The following is a 16,428-nucleotide window of genomic DNA, read 5'->3' as shown; positions in this document are numbered from 1 at the left end:
AATGTAATAGGGATTGAGTTCGACATTAAACTTCTTTCATTCTTTGGTTGCTGCTTTTTTATTTATTCGTTTTTGAATGAACACAAAAATACCGAACCAAAGAAAAGAGTAATTGGAAATTTTTCTGTTTGTTTGCAAATATTACTATGGAAACAGTTTCAGACAGTAATTTATTGAGCAAAGACTAAAACTGGGAGGATAAATGCAATTTCGTACGCTTTAATACCTTGGCTGGACTCGCACAGCGTAATAACATCTTTTCTTTATTTTACACATCAATAATAATAAATTGGTATTATATAGTATGCAAATCACATAATCAACCATAACAGAAGCAAAATAAGACCTTTTAATCCAGAAATTTCGTTAAAAATTTATACATAATACGTATGTCTCCAGGTTCTTTTTGCAAGCTTCTTTTGAGTTATCAATGTTGCTCGAGAAACATATTCAACAACGAAACAAGCATGGACATAAAAGAAGTATATCTGAATTTGGTTTTCAAGGCAGTCAAAACATTCTGAACATAGAGTTTCAAACTTTTTACATTAAAAGTGTATGATAAAAATCCCATCGTTTCCCTTAAAATGACGATTAAAATTAAAACTATGACGAGATAACTGGAAAGGAAAATCCTTAGATCGAAGTTTTTTTAGAAAATTTCAATTGCAAAATTGCTGATGAAGTTGAAATGTTCAATATGGCCGGTCTTGGCCTGGCGTCTGGCGCTGGAAAGTCTTGGTTGTAAACAGCTTAACAACAAGGAATGAATGAATTCTATATTGAACGCTATGCAAGTGAAGTTATTCCTGTCATATAAATAAGATATAATTACCCTTCAAGTAGAAGCTTGTTCTTTGCCCTTACCAGCCCCTTTCCTGGAGTAACATCTCCAATCCCAATTGAAAATCCTCTGTTCACTGCAAAGCAAAAAAACAATAGTTGAATTCGAGAAAAAATGATAAAACTTAACTGCAGTTTAACATTTTGAATTTGGAGAGCAACAAATTTGAGAACTTCTAAGGTAAACATTTCGCATCACAATTAAATAAAACTTGCTATAAAATGATTTCAACTTTTAAAACTTGTTATAAAATTTGCTATTGTGAATAACAACTCTTCAAATCAAAAAGTTTTTAAGCTTATTTTAGCTATATCATAGAAATCTTTTGTACTAACTAGCTTTAAACGTAGATATAAATCAAGTCTTACTTAGAAAGCTTGGGGCAAGCCTTGCCAGTCTCCACATAGCATCTGCAGCGGCCTAAAATATTTTAGAATGGAAGAAAAAATAAAAAGGAGCACGAGAAGAAGAACTATTGGAGGCCTAAAATGCAACGGCTCAACGACATTAACCCTGATACTATTTTTGCAACGTTTGAGACTTTTCATGAAGACAAAGAAAAAAGGTTTTCTAATATTCTTTGATGTCACTTCTTCTGAGAAGCAGTTATGGTGGAGCATAAGAGAAAAAATTGAAATTCAGAATTGAAACTCGCATGATTCAGAATAATATTTACTTGTGGGTACTAAAATAACATTCTGATGCTGAGATCAGTGGGTCCGTGGAAGGAGAGGGGAGCTCGGGGGCTCAGCCTCCCTTGTTAAAATTAAGAGAGATTTTGGGGTGCTCACCCCCTTTCTCTTAACAAGCAAGAATATGCTTGGTTTGGCGTGAAATGTGAGTTGATCCTTTATCATGCTATTGACATTTTGTCAATGGGCAGTTTCCTATCAGTCTTTCTAAGTCTGTTAATAGCTTAGATAATTTTGAATACCCAACAGAGAACCTTAAACACAAAGGCAAGTGTACCGTAAATCCTCGAATTGGCCCCCCTCGAAAAAGCTCCCCCCTCGAGTAAGCCCTCACCCTAGAACTACAAATTGTCAATAAGTAAATCCTCGAACTGGCCCTCTCGATATGTTGGGAGCTGCGGTTACAAGGACTTTGCAACAGGAAAGAAATATTAGTAGAACAGTTTGCCGGTCATAAATAGTTTGGAGGTGTACGTTGCTTGAGGTCGTGCGGATGCTAACGTAAATAGGCGGGCTGAGACATGTATTTTATACAATTATACAACTCTTTCCAATTTGAAATAATTCCCTGACAAGCTGAACACATACACCGATAATAACATGTAATGTACCTGTGCACCGTAATCTCTAAGAAGTACGTAAAAAACGCTGTTTTTCGAACCGGATCCAATTACACTTTTGTCCAAGGCACCGGCAAGAAGTTCGCTATTGTGAATTACAACAACTAGAAAATAAAGAATCACGCAATTCAAAATGATGCACGGCAACTATATTTATGGCTTACTTTTCATTGTCATGCAAGCAATGGGGCTAAAACTAAATAAATAAAGATTTCTACCATTTATAAATCCTAAGAAGCGCTTCAACTTTGATGTTTATCAGATAGCAACCAAGAGGTTATTGCAAATACTGGAACCTTTGTTTATGAAGCCCTTGCTTCTTGCGTAACAATGAATTATAAATTGATAAAAAGTTTCTCGAAACATTTTCTTCAAATTCAGCTGCAACTGTTAACAAGTAAATTCGCATTTGCTCTTCTTAATATTATCAAATCCTAACCAGCTTCAAATAACCTTGATTGCCATATTTTCATCTTATATAAATTGAGCGATTTTAGGAAATTGTACCAATTCTTTTTCATGATTGAGAATTCTGTCTATAAAATCTTTTGACTATGAAAAAACTGGCAGTGCTGAAAGATCAAGTAACTATACCTTCGTATGTATGGAAGTCTAAACATCCTTCTACTACACACTCTGTGCTCAAAATTTTGAACTGCAGTGAAAAAATTTAGGGTTATTGTTCTCGACTAAATTTAACAAGAAAACTCACACGAGTCATTAACGCAAAGCTCTTCGTTACCACTGTAGGACTTTCCTTTGGTTCTAAGATTCATCTTCACTGGAGAATCCTCACTTGGCCTTAATGTTAAGCTGTACAGTTGTTTGCCAGTCCATAAACGTGCAGGCTAAGATAAATAAAAACAAATATTTTCTTTAAGTTTGACAGTAACCAAGAAATGCACTAAAGGGGTTCAGACATCAAAAAAGAAAAGGCTGCCTTTTCAAAAATCATCAAAATACATAATCAGATACTGTAAATCCTCGAATTTTTGGCATTTTTGGATGGGGGCTTATTCGAGAGAGGGGCTTACACGAGGGGGGCTTATAAAATTACTGTAGACAATAAGAAGAAATTATTAAAATACCTTATCTATTTTAGTAGGAATTTCTTTATGAACATTTAATTAATTACTACCAAAAGTACGAATTTGTCGTGGTAATTCAATAAAACGCCATAGGCAACCTCAGATGGCAAAAACCGTCAAATTGAGGGGTCCAATTCGAGAATATCTAGTGGGGGTTTATTCGAGGGGGGGGCTTATTGACAGTTTGTAGTTTTAGAGTGGGGGCTTATTCGAGGGGAGGGCTTTTTGAGGGGGGAGGGTCAATTCGAGGATTTACGATATGTCTGTTTTGGAAATCCTGATTTTATCAGTACTAGCCAGGTTTCGAAAGACAATTAACCAGATTTGGAAAGCTAAATAACAAATTAAATGCAACTACAAACGACAGCTAAAGAAGCTAAAAGAGAGGAACGTTTTGCAAATATCTTGAAGCAGGAGAGCGTTTCGCAAGCTAGAGTTAGCAAGAATTCCAACTTTAAACATTGGTAGAGATGATACCCACTATTTTGATTTCTTTTTTCCCCTGCTTTTGATGTAGGGATTGATATAGGAAATCTTTGCCCTTTATCTGAAGCATTCACTATTTCAGACAAACTTCAACTTCTTTGAAAAATGACCCACCAGCACCAGTAAAGCTTACCAAGTCACTGCAACTCGATATTGACTTACTTAAGATTATATTTTTTTCTTTTCATATATGTGAAACGATTGAATGTGTAGATGAATAAGTAACTTACTACTAAAATTAGGAAACTGGACCCCAGCAACGACAGTACAAACCTTGACGATAGCAGGGGGTGGTAATGTGACTCTGATTGTATTGTCCTTCCCAGCCAATATGACAGATGCTAGCTGACAAAACTGCGCCCTGTCAAAAAATAGGTCTTTCTGCGTGACCAAATATCCACCTAAAAGAAAGTAATGATCTGTAAGTATTAACGTGAATGGTGATCTTTCAGTTTTGCAATACATAGTTCATGATGAGCAGTTTATCTGATTTTTTGTAATTAAGATCGAATTGGTTTAGAATGACAAAAAGATGACGTCACAAAAATTCTATTTTCCAATTTTTTGGATTCTGAACTTATAACCTGAAGAACATCATAAAATACCTCTACCTATGCTATGTCACTTAGATCTGTTACAGATCGCCTGAGATATGGCCACAGTAGCAAAGGCTTCTCATCTTCAAACCGCTGTAATTAGGTCTTGGTTCGTAACTTTATGAACCAGGTCAGAATAACAGTAATCCGTTAGCAAACTTTAAACCTTCTATTGGCCATATCTCAGGAAATCTGTAAAAGCATTGACTGATTGAGAGATATTTTGCTGTGTTATTCTGCTCACGTGATCAAAATTAAAAGGCTTGAAATTGACTGTTATGACTTCATCACTTTAACCTCACTATCATGTATGGTGTCAAAACCAAAACCGAGGTCGAGACCAAGGATGTTAAGTTAGAAAGATGTCACGACATGGGAATAAAGCTTGCTAAAGCTATAGTAAGAGCGAGGACCTGATTCGTGTTTCTTGAGCATTTTAGCACTCTAAAATCATTCGGGTGTTGGAATGTGATAGTTCTCATCTAACACATCTATGTTCTCATTTGATTACAATAGAGATTAAAATGTTGGATGTAAACAAGGCGAAGCAAGTATGATGTAAATACAACTTCATTACCCGTTATAAAGTCTTGAGTAGCTGCAATTAAGGGTTCACCATTGCGAGGAGTTATAATATTTTCTTTTACCTATATAGAGAATAAAATTTAGAGAGTTTATAAAGAACGTATACAACAAATAATAATATAAAATAATGACATCTACAATACTTAACAGGATGCAAATGCATTTACATCTATCGAAAAATGTGATGTTTCTTTCTATGTATTGACTAAGTAAAAAACCATAAAAAAGTAGGAAAAAATCAATGCAAATGAAATCTGACCAATACAGTTAATACCCTTGGCAAAGCAAATCATTATCTTTGGTATAGCAAACAGTGTAGGTCAATTTTGCCTTTGACATTCAAGGACAGATAATCTAGACAGCCTAAAATTCAATGGCAGTTGGAATTGGAGAATTGCGTTGCAAACTAAACAAAATTACTTTATTCTTCCAGAATTATTCATTTCTATGAATGGTTCATTTCTACTTTGTGATTTACTTAAAAACTAATACCACTAAACATACGATACATGTAAGTTTTGCCGTGGAGATTGTCAAAGAATAAAATTGAATTTTGACTTTATTGCGAGGTTAGATAAGGCCAAGAACTTCTGACAATATATTCTCCCTCCTTTATGAACTGATATATACAATACGTTATTGCATCGAATTTTCTTTAGGAGAAAAGACAAACGCCCTTCGTAGAAAGAACGATGTTCATAAAACACATTGTTTAGCAAGTGTTTAGAACAGATCAGTGTCAAGCAAGTGTCAAGTTAATACGTTTTCGGAATTCTGAAGGGCAAAACTAAAAAATGTCCTGATTTTTGTCGATCCCAATCTTTTCATGTAGGTGACGTCCTCGTCACTGCGATATTTCCATAAAATAAAAGATAAGCACTATAGGAAAAGACGCATTACCCCCATCAGCATAAGGGCTTCCGCTTTTGCCTCTTGTGTTTGAGGTAAATGCAGATTCATTTCATCGCCATCGAAGTCGGCATTATAAGGGGTGCATACACATTCGTTGAAGCGGAATGTTCGATGAGGCATCACTTTTGCCTGTGAAAGACATGCATCTAGCATTGTAAAACAGTATTGCTAAACACGATAAACGCATGAAGTAAAAAGGGAAAAGCTAAAACTGTTAATTATATTTTTGGGGTTGTAGAAGACATTCTATCTGTACCAACAGAGTGCGTTGATGTTGACAGTGTTTTAACTTTAATGAAACATAATAACGGAAAAACACTTTTTTTCTAGGACCTTGTCAAAAGATTGAAAATCGTCGGGGCGACAAACATGCACTAAAGGTAGGTATGAACGATTCATTAGAAACGATGTTCGATTCAGTGTGAAACGGGATGAAACTTGAAACTGAAATGTAGGATATGACCCAGATGTGGCTCCCAAATCCATCCAAAGCCTAATGAAGTTGACAGACTCGCTTTAGTCCAGATGTGAATGCCGAAGAATAAACAGACAGCATTTCTATCTGACTAGCTTCAGCACTTCATTATGTTTTATTTATATGTTTGTTCGGTCAAAACGAAATATCATTGTTGCTTATAATTAACAATGGAATGTCTATCAGGCATTTTTATTCAAAATTATGAGGGTTTTTTAATCTTTATAAAAAGCTTAACTTAGAATAATGACACAAACTACGTTCGCAAATACATCGGCATGCAGCTCAGCTTTGCAATCTAAAACAGCATAGTTTTTAACACAAAAAAGCTGCCAGAGCAAATATGGATAAGGCAATCAAAGTTAAAAATTTATTTTTCAAAATTGTTTGTGAAAAAGCTTTTAGCTTACAAAATGAGCCATAATACTGAGTTTATGCAAAGATGGTTGTCTGTTGAACAAAACCACATCACCATCCATCAAATGTCGCTCAACTATGTCACCAAACTGAAAATAAACAACATTAGGTCAAACTTTGATACAAAGGAAGCTTTAAGGTCAGACATCATTGAGATTAAAGGGGGAGAATTGATGTTTACAAACAGATAAATGACATTGAAAATCTCTGGAAATGATGATAATAGCTCAACCATGGTCAAAGTCTTAAAGCAGCTCTTACCTTGAGTTCTTGAGCAATTGCTCTTCGGTTGCCATATTTAAGATACCTATAATGATAAAAATGTAGCAAGTAAAACATAAGTCCTAGACCACAGCAGAGCTAATTACATTCGTTGCAGCAGCAAAATATTCTTGATGTTATTAGCCATCAATAAAACGAATTACATAGCTCTCGATAGCTTAAAGCGACAGAACTTTGTATCATATTTCTACTAGTTTAGCAGAAATTTCTTAAGTTGTGTTAAGCTTTGAATATTCCCTGATACAAAGACTCACTGATAGTGATGTTTTAGAGAGCTGAAGTATATAAAATAACTTGAAAATAATAATATAAAGGTAACATAAACTGCTTGATAACTAAGCTGATGATTGACTGTTCATCTATCCACGTAGCAACCAAGGTTCTATTTCTAACATTTTAAAAAATAAGAAACATCGGATGCTGACCAAAATTTCAATTAGTCACTTCCAGTTATAGTCGAAGATAAGCCAAATAGGATAGGAAACCGCCTGGTATCTTTCAGTTTTTTGCCAGTGCTAACTGCGTTATGGGGAAAAAACTTGTTTGATTTTAGTTGCAAAAAACCATTAGTCAGAGAGAAGAGCTAGCCATGACCTAAGATGTATCACTTTTCCAGACTAAATTTCATACAAATCAATTATTCATTATCCTTGAAAATTATTTCCAAGGATGAACTACTGGTCAGGGTTGAATTAAGTTGGTTAGAATCGCTAGCCGTGAAAGTAGTAGTTCAGAATATTTCAAGTGTACCAAAATTGTCAAGCATTGCTCTCGGTGTCAGAGCATAGGTTGAGAATCAAGAGTTAAAACTTTCATTTTTTCTGATATTGATAGTAAAGTTACGACTGATTACATGATTCAACCCTAAAAATTGGCGTGTAAGAAGCTGATATTGCAATAATGTCAAGCGCAAAAAGGGATTCTGAAGTCAAATGAATCTTTTCAGGTGCTTTGAAAGAATCGCTTTATTTACTTGCGAAAACTTAAAAACCAATCGATTGCGATCTGCTGACTTGACCAAAACACGATTTAGCATTATCACAGGCGGTCAGAAATATCTTTAAGGCTCAAAGAGATTAACTGGGAGAAACTCGATTGCCATCAGCCTGTCTTCTCTTGAAATATATAATCGATTGTCGTTTATCTCAATCAAAGTTTATAGATTTCCATCATCCATCGCAATACGCCCTTTGATTTGGTTCTTCTAACTTACCGTGCAACGCTTTGAATTCATTGCATTGAAGACATTCAAGAAGAAAATATCAGAACACAGATAGCACGTTCACTTAAATGATAAGGTGATAACAAAGTTTCATTCTTCAAGTTTTACAAAACAGAGTCCTGTGCTAAAGATATATGAAAGTTCTCCAAATAAACTTACAGATTTTGTTAAATAGCCTCGGGACCGCATATGTTGTCCGTCCCCGCCTAAAATGTCCTTCCCCACCTAAATTGTCCTTCCCCACCTAAATTGTCCGTCCCCACCTAAATTGTCCGTCCCCACCTAAATTGTCCGTCCCCACCTAAATTGTCCGTCCCCACCTAAATTGTCCGTCCCCACCTAAATTGTCCGTCCCACCTAAATTGTCCGTCCCCACTTAAATTACGCATCAGCATGTTGGAGTCCGCATACAAAGAAGAGCATTGACAAAATTGAAGCTTTCCAGAGACGAGCTGCAAGGCTCACAATAAATTATCATGCTTATGGCACAGACGCTCAGTTGACACAGAAAATGAAATCCATGAACTGGCTACCACTACAACATCAACATTGCATCAATCAACTTCAAGTCTTCAATAAAATTCGAAACAACATGCTCAACGTCTCGTTTCCAGAAATCGTTTTTTCCTCGACCAGAAATCTACTCAAATAGCAAACAATTCAATGTCCCACTCCGAAGCTTTCAAAAATCAATTCTTCGTAAGAACAGTTCGGACTTGTAATAGCCTGCCTTCAAAAACCCCGAATTGGGTGAAAGAAGACAAATTCAAAGCATCAGTGACAGAATGGTTACGCCCACGTCAGTTGGTGAAGGTGGCCTCCACCAACACCTGGACCCTAGTATAGACTTATTAGAGACAATTTCACTCTTTTTGTTAGTCTTTTGTTATCTCTTGTTTATGGTTAACACCGCTTCCACTCTGACAATAGTCAAACCTGCTTACCTATATTGTTTGCTTGAACTTGTTGAACCAACAATCAAATGCAACTTTTGTGGAAATCAACTAATTGGAGTGCTGGGTGAAAATGGTATTAATCTTACTTCTTAGTTAATTTTAATTTTATTTTTAAATGCTCCAGATTGGCTGTAAAGCCTTTAGGAGTAAACGATTGAAGATTGCTTTAAGTTAGTTGGCTTTCTGGCCTCCCATCGGATAAGAAGTGGAATCCGTCTCATGGTTAAGAGGTGGAATCCGTGTCCATCTGGTTAACAATCCCGAGAAGCATCACCACTCTCATTTGGCTCAATGGTCATAGCAAAGTCGCTAGAGGGTGGGGTGCCCCCGGTTCAGGTCCAGGTGTTGGTAATTGCAGTGTACCAAGTAAAATATAACTTTTTAAAATTTTAAAAACTAGGAAATTATATAGATTTCAGTGCTTTTAGCGTTTATCACAAAACAAGTACGTTATCTTGTACAATAGTGAAGAAAAGTCAACCATGCAGGAGCTTCAAAGAAAAAAACTTTAAACAAACCTTTTAATATTTTCTTTTTTTTGATCAACAAAATTTGCACCTGGATGGGTATCTGCACCGTTGATGACCAGCTTTCTCATTAATGCTATGTTTGCCTTTGTGACCTTCAAAAAAGCAGATAGCCGTCAAACAACAACTCTTAAAATATCAGATTGCATGCTTGTTATTAAAAGTATCAAACATTTCGTATATCTTTAACAGTCAGGAAGGCCAGTTTACAGATGAAAATTAAGGATGCATCAAAAATTTGAACTTTAGTACAACCTGTTGCGCAAATTTGATGGGAAAGAATACTTTAGCAAGAAAAAGATTTAGAACAGGTCTTATTGACACTGGCTAGCTTTCTTGTTGATCAGTAACATACAGATACAGTTAACATACATTGAAATAAAATAGCTTTTCCCATTGATTAGATATCCAAGTTTCGCTTTCAAGTGGGAGTCCATTCATAAATGACAGGATGTCTTCAGGGAGCAAGAAAAGGTTTGTAACGACATACTTGAACTGCGTGATTAGAATATAGGGTAACAAAAGAAATGCAGAAAACAGCGGAAACAGTTTGCACCATACTTGAACCACACTATCTTCTGACATACCCATTTGTACCAAACGTCAGATAATCAAAGACTTTTTTGGGTTAGGGTTAGGGTTAGGGTTAGGGTTAGGGTTAGGGTTACGGTTAGGATTATGGTTAGGGTTAAGGTTAGGGTTAAGGTAAGGGTTATGGTTAGGATTATGGTTAGACATTTATAATCCACTTGAAGAAGCCTGGTAGAGCTTTTAGGCTATCAGACATTTCTGGGAAAAACTAGAGTAAAAATAATTGAAATAAAAACTTCATAGATTGCTTACCTTCTCAGGAAACGTAAGCACCTTGGCAACATGAACAGGCACCGCAACCTTAAAGAAATATCGACATTTTCTAGTATCAGAAAGACTGAAATCATCTAATCTCAGAAATATCGACATTTTCTAGTATAAGAAATATTGAAATAAGCTAATATCCAAAAAATTGACATTATCTAGTACCAGGAATATTGAAATTATCTGATATCAGAAATATCGGCATTTTCTAGTATCAGAGATTCAGAGGTTATCTAATATAAGACATATTGACATTATATAATATCAAAAATATTGACATTATATAAAATCAGAAATATTGACATTGTCTAGTACCAGGAATATTAAGATTATCTGATATCAGAAATATTGGCATTTTCAAGTATCAGAGATTCAGACGTTATCTAATACCATAAATATTGACATTATCTAATATCATGTCAGTAAAAAGGAGAACAACTCTTCAACTGACTATGCTAACACCAACATCAGTCAAAACTGGAATGATACTCCGCTACTACACTTTATCTTCTCGTGAAACAGACACTACCTTATTACAGAGAAAGCTCAATTTCCCAAAGTAGCACTGAAATAATTGTTTTAAATTCATAGGTAATATTACCAACTGATTTTTCTTATCTATCTTTAATAATTCACAAAACTTGATTTTAATTTGCTCATATTAGCACACTTTTACAACTTATTATATAAAACATGACATTTGCAATGCTGCTTCAAAAGACATTCATTAAATCTAAAAAACGTGACATTTATTTACAAAATAAGATATTCATTTTCAAAGTTGCCCAAGGGAGCAAACAAAAAGTCTCTATAAAAATTCAAAAAACTAAAATTCGTAAAAAAACCGTCTCGAAAAAAGCATAGTAGCTAAAGGGAAATAATAACAAGAGAGTTTCTCTATGAACCTAGATTTATTAGTATCAACAAAAAACAAACAAACACGAGAGCTCTTCGTGATACTAAGTTTTGCAAAGTAAACTTGAAAACTGTAAATGGCTGCCTTTTCAAAAATGACAATTTAGGCCATTTTCCAAGGTTATAGCCTTACAATTTTTCAAAATTTATAACATAGTTTTTGAGAATGTCCTAAATTGACTCGAAAGATGCTGAAGAATGATTTCAAATCATTTGTTTGTACTTTCCCTGAGAAATAATGTCAAAAATTGTGATTTCGATTCTTTTTATTTCATATCATCAATTCAAAATGAAAATAGAAAAACAATCAATAAAACTAACTTGGTCAATTCTAAGGTTTGGGTCAGGAGAAATGACTGTCCTTCCTGAAAAATCGACCCTTTTTCCAGATAAATTCCCTCTAAACCTTCCTTGTTTTCCTTTGAGTCTCTGGCAAAATCCACGAATTGGTTTCTTCGGCTAAAACATCGATGACAATAACAATTTAATCCTATCATTAAGAAAGGATCAATAATCAATATAAAATGAGAACTTGACAGTATCTTAAAGAAGTCTAAACGTATTTCAAAATCTGAGGCTAAAGACGAAAAACGGATTTGTTTGTCAATACATTCAACACAAGTTGCAGGCATACGAAAACGTATTACCTGCATGTTTAATGGAATGCCAGACAACTCGCTGTTGATGTACAAAGCACACTGCAGTTGGAGGAAATCCCAGTCTTCCTGCAAAACAAGATAATATTCAGTTAGTAAGAAACGAGATAAAGAGGGTCTTAAAAGCCCCCGATAACGTAAAATTGCTTTTGTCTTTCCAATTATAGTTTGTTAGTTTACAGCATCAAACTGCATCGGCAAAATAAATTATCATGAAAGGCCTACAAACCATTATCATGTTAACTTTGGCTCCAGTTGATTTGTGCTTTTGAATAACATCGTTTAAAAATATGATCTCTGTTAACTTCATAGTGATATCATCCTCGTTACTAGAATATGAAAAATAATCAAAGACATCATCATAAACACATACAGCTTTATACATCTATCAAAAATATGATTAACGATAAATTTGACAGCAAAGATCTCAACAGAATATAATCTAGAGCAGTATAGGAGAATGGTGACACTAACCTTGTGGTCGATTAAGTTGTTTACACGCACAAATGTGTTATTGTGGGTTGAACATAATATGAAGCAAATATTGTCTTACTTGAATATAAAAATTAATGGAAAGGGGTGTAGAGCCAGGGAACTCCATGGGGTCTGAGTTCCTTTTGTTAATGCCAAAATCAACGGCTTTTTTGTCACTATTTCTTGAGAACTTTTTCGAGGGACCACCTAATGCTTTCTTTAGCACTGCACTCTTGTTAATAAATGCTTTGAGCAAATGCCACAATAATAATTTAAAAAGAAAAAGAGTTACCTTTCTTCATTTGGCAAAACAAACAAAATCATATAAAATTTTTCATTACAATTTACCTTCCGGCCTGCAAATCAGAAATAACTGATGGCCTAATACAAGATGGCGGGACAAGAATCCTGGTCAGTATCAAATTCTCTGGCCTGCCGACTTCAGGCGACATTCCAAGCAACAGACAGTCCTTTCAAGAAAGAAAGAGAAAAAAGATTATGATGTAAGGTTTCTTTAGAAATTTTTTTCCACTTAGACATTAACAAATGGGTTACAAATTTTTTTATGTCATTATTAACTATCACCAATTCACCTGAATTTTCTCTCTATCTAATTTAACCAAATTTTTACAAAAACCATTATGGTACCTTAAAATACAAAAATATTGAAATTACAATTACAAGATAATGAAAACATAATGGAATAGAAATGAAATGACAGAAATTCACAAAGACTTTATAATTTAATCAAACAATATTTTAAGGTTGCCCGCTTCTTTAAAGCAACTCAAGCCATTCAGTTTAAAGTGTTGATCTGCCCACAACAAAACAGATACATTGCTTAGATTCTTATAATTGTGATAGAAAAAAATATTCTTTTGAACAAACAGCAGAAAAAATCTAATGCACCAAGAGTAAGCAACACCTCTCGTTAAATTCACTGAAATGGCCTCTATTTGCAAAAATGCTCTTTCAATAGAGATAATTACATTGGTACAAAACTCATTTCTGTGAGTGAAAGATAATTTTCCATGACCATTTTTAATATATACTGAAGATGTTCAATAATTTCAAAGTTGTCAATGTGCAATCACCTCATCTGGAATAGACTGGAACAAAGTTTGCACAGTCAATGGGTTCAAAATGACCTAAAAGAAAAATCAATAGTTTATGATGAGCAAACCTTAAAAGCTAGAAATAAAAGAAATATAAAAAAATTAAGAAATTTCCAATCCAGCAAAAAAAAATATGAAGCTATTTACAATTATTTTATAAAATATAGCTTTTGAAAAAAGTGTTTGCAAAACAAAATACCTGAGCTTTATTGGCTAAAGGTGCTATTTCCTTATTGTGTGAAATGGCTTCCTCAAATGATGCCTGGAAGTCTGTGACTGAAGAATCAACAACCTTTCTTGATGTTTTGTATTTTTCATGTATAATTTTGAGTAGTCCAATCTTCTTTACAGTCCCTGCCAAAATGGATCACAAAAATATTGCTGTTAGTTTAAAAAATTATGTGAAAAAAACAATCATTGAATGATAATGATATTTTATTGCTCATCTGCTCAGTTGTTTTATACCAAAATCCCTCAATTACTATACACTGCAAACATATAAAATGTTTTTTTCATAAATGTCAGAAAAGAATCCAAATATAGAAAAGATAATCTTATTGAGATAATTTAATACGGCAGCAGGTTTGATTATATATGTTTGAAGATGTCATATGACATAACTGTTTATCAAGAATAGTATATTGATTTTGTAAATATACACCTATTATAAATTTGTGACCAATTGCATAGTTCTGACATAAATTTTTTCATCTTTTTCAAAGCTTGTCTTTCAGATGAGCATACTACAGTCTTTGTCATTTAGTGTGTGCAATCACATGCACACGCATTGGCAAATAATGCGAGCGATATGGCACATGCATGAGTCAGACATTTGACTGTTGTTTTTCACCTTTATAGGACTTTATAGTTAGTTCTTCAAAATGTTGAAAGTTATTGCTTCCAAAAGTTGAGCAACATTGCCTTATTCTCACAATAGCTTTTTCGGAGGAGATATGATGTGGTGTGTGTCATATGCAGGCAGAAAACTGCATACATGCAGCAAATTTAACGTACGCAAATTTCAAATCTCATCGTCAATACCTTTTGGCTTGGAGTCACTAAAAGCACCATAAAAGGCAGTTATCAACAATACTGTCACTTCAATACTTTCAAAAAATTTCACTGCTTGAAATGTTCCCTCCACGGTAAATCTTTGTCAATAAAATGTTTCCGTAAGCATTAATTTTCTCATATATTTTTAGGATAGGGGGTGCTCAGGCTACTTTGTGGGTCTAGAATTGGAGCAAAAGTTTTTAATTCCTGAAAATACATGCAATGCATAACCTAAAAAATAACCAACTCTCTTTATTCTAAACCTAAAAGCTCTGTAAAATTCTTATTAAGAAAAATCCAGAAATTTTTGCACAAACCATTAACTTCAGCACAGTTATGACATCTAGGAGTCTTTTTGCACTTTTCTTGAATTTTCTTCCAAATCCCCTTCTTTTGCAATGATGATATACCAGGCTTTTGAAGGGCAGTTGCAAAATTTTTCTTTTGCTCATCAAGAAGCAATATTTTGCTACAATTCTGTAAAATGCAAGGAATGTTTTGCATAACTGTGTCATATAATTTTTCTACTTTTCCTGAGATCAAGTACTCTAAGATTCTCTGTCAAAAAGTTGCAACAAAGATGGTAACAGAGGATAAAACATTTATCTAGTATGCTTGGCATCTACTTGGGCAATTATTCTGATAATAAAGAAATGTAGTTTGAGACAGATGTCCTATAAGTAATAATTTTCGGATCTTTCATTTTGCATTTTTACTTAAATTGCCTTATTACTAGTATCTAAGACATACCAATTGACAAAAAAATCAGATACCATAAGTGTTGGAAGAAACATTTGGCTTGTCAATAACTTTACCTTCTTATAGCATACTTATTTGATAATACAATAAGGCTACATTAACAATCTGATAAGCTACATGAATATAAATGCAAGGGTTTTTAAAGATAGGAATTACACACCTTGCATATCATTTGAAGAATGCTGATGGTCAACTTAAAATATCCAGTATGGAATACAGGGAGCTGCAGGTCTATATAGCCATAGTGTCCAACACATTCAGCCAGCCCTTTGCCACATGTATCACATTGGTTGCTTTTTGTACTGGTACCCTAAAATTTGAATTTTGATTAGATGGCATTCTAGAAAAATATGAAAAATTATGAATCACAGCTTTTCATTATTTTTCGGTTTTGAGTTTCATCAATATGATCACCGTCTTGGGAACAAAGAAAGTAACAAGGTATTTATATATTTACAATGAAAACACAGTAATTTAGTGAAATTGCACCTACTCATTAGTAACCTTGCATGGAAGATATACATTTAACAATTTTTACAAATAGCAAAATATATCTCCCATCTGTTTTAAAAATCTATTTATATCATTTCAAGTCAGACATACCAGTTTTTTGTCTAGTACACCAAAAGACAAAGGTGTTCTATTGACATCCTGGTTGTATAAATTTTTTGCAACACAGTGGACACTGGCCTGCTTTTGCATTTGATCTGGTGACATTATTCCAAAATGTATACATCCTCTGAGAAGAAGAAAAAAGTATGTATCTTTACAATCAAAGCTAAGAAAAAAGAAGCATTGCATTACAACTTTGCTCACAAAGTACCATGTATTTTTTCCCAAAGGGTGCTACCCAACTGTATTGTAATGCTCTTTGCCATATTCTTAGCATGCAACAAAAA

At 34.2% G+C, this 16,428-nt stretch overlaps 1 protein-coding gene across 7 annotated transcripts in view; it reads right to left on the bottom strand.

Annotated features, from left to right (window-relative positions):
- Positions 1-16,428, bottom strand: part of LOC135690146 (DNA-directed RNA polymerase III subunit RPC1) — a 61,603-nt gene that overhangs the window by 41,386 nt on the left and 3,789 nt on the right. For all 7 annotated transcript variants that reach the window (XR_010516582.2, XR_010516583.2, XR_010516586.2 and 4 more), the window contains exons 3-22: positions 16,133-16,268; positions 15,690-15,839; positions 15,088-15,247; positions 13,917-14,071; positions 13,697-13,750; positions 12,951-13,072; positions 12,358-12,457; positions 12,120-12,197; positions 11,794-11,931; positions 10,546-10,593; positions 9,694-9,797; positions 6,977-7,022; positions 6,709-6,804; positions 5,812-5,952; positions 4,904-4,973; positions 4,004-4,131; positions 2,869-3,004; positions 2,148-2,260; positions 1,213-1,264; positions 836-920 (exon numbers count right to left, since the gene is read on the bottom strand). Coding sequence is in view for 2 of the 7 variants with exons in the window: in XM_065207624.2 (XP_065063696.2) it covers positions 836-920; positions 1,213-1,264; positions 2,148-2,260; positions 2,869-3,004; positions 4,004-4,131; positions 4,904-4,973; positions 5,812-5,952; positions 6,709-6,804; positions 6,977-7,022; positions 9,694-9,797; positions 10,546-10,593; positions 11,794-11,931; positions 12,120-12,197; positions 12,358-12,457; positions 12,951-13,072; positions 13,697-13,750; positions 13,917-14,071; positions 15,088-15,247; positions 15,690-15,839; positions 16,133-16,268 (2,112 nt within the window). In the remaining 5 variants the exon portion in view is untranslated. The remainder of the gene's footprint in view (positions 1-835; positions 921-1,212; positions 1,265-2,147; positions 2,261-2,868; positions 3,005-4,003; positions 4,132-4,903; positions 4,974-5,811; positions 5,953-6,708; positions 6,805-6,976; positions 7,023-9,693; positions 9,798-10,545; positions 10,594-11,793; positions 11,932-12,119; positions 12,198-12,357; positions 12,458-12,950; positions 13,073-13,696; positions 13,751-13,916; positions 14,072-15,087; positions 15,248-15,689; positions 15,840-16,132; positions 16,269-16,428) is intronic.

Source organism: Rhopilema esculentum, chromosome 5 (assembly GCF_057945365.1).
Source record: "Rhopilema esculentum isolate cy_ngs chromosome 5, ASM5794536v1, whole genome shotgun sequence".
Classification (NCBI taxonomy): Eukaryota; Metazoa; Cnidaria; class Scyphozoa; order Rhizostomeae; family Rhizostomatidae; genus Rhopilema; species Rhopilema esculentum.
The sequence above is the reverse complement of the archived record's forward strand: the minus strand, read 5'-3'. Positions and strand labels throughout refer to the sequence as shown.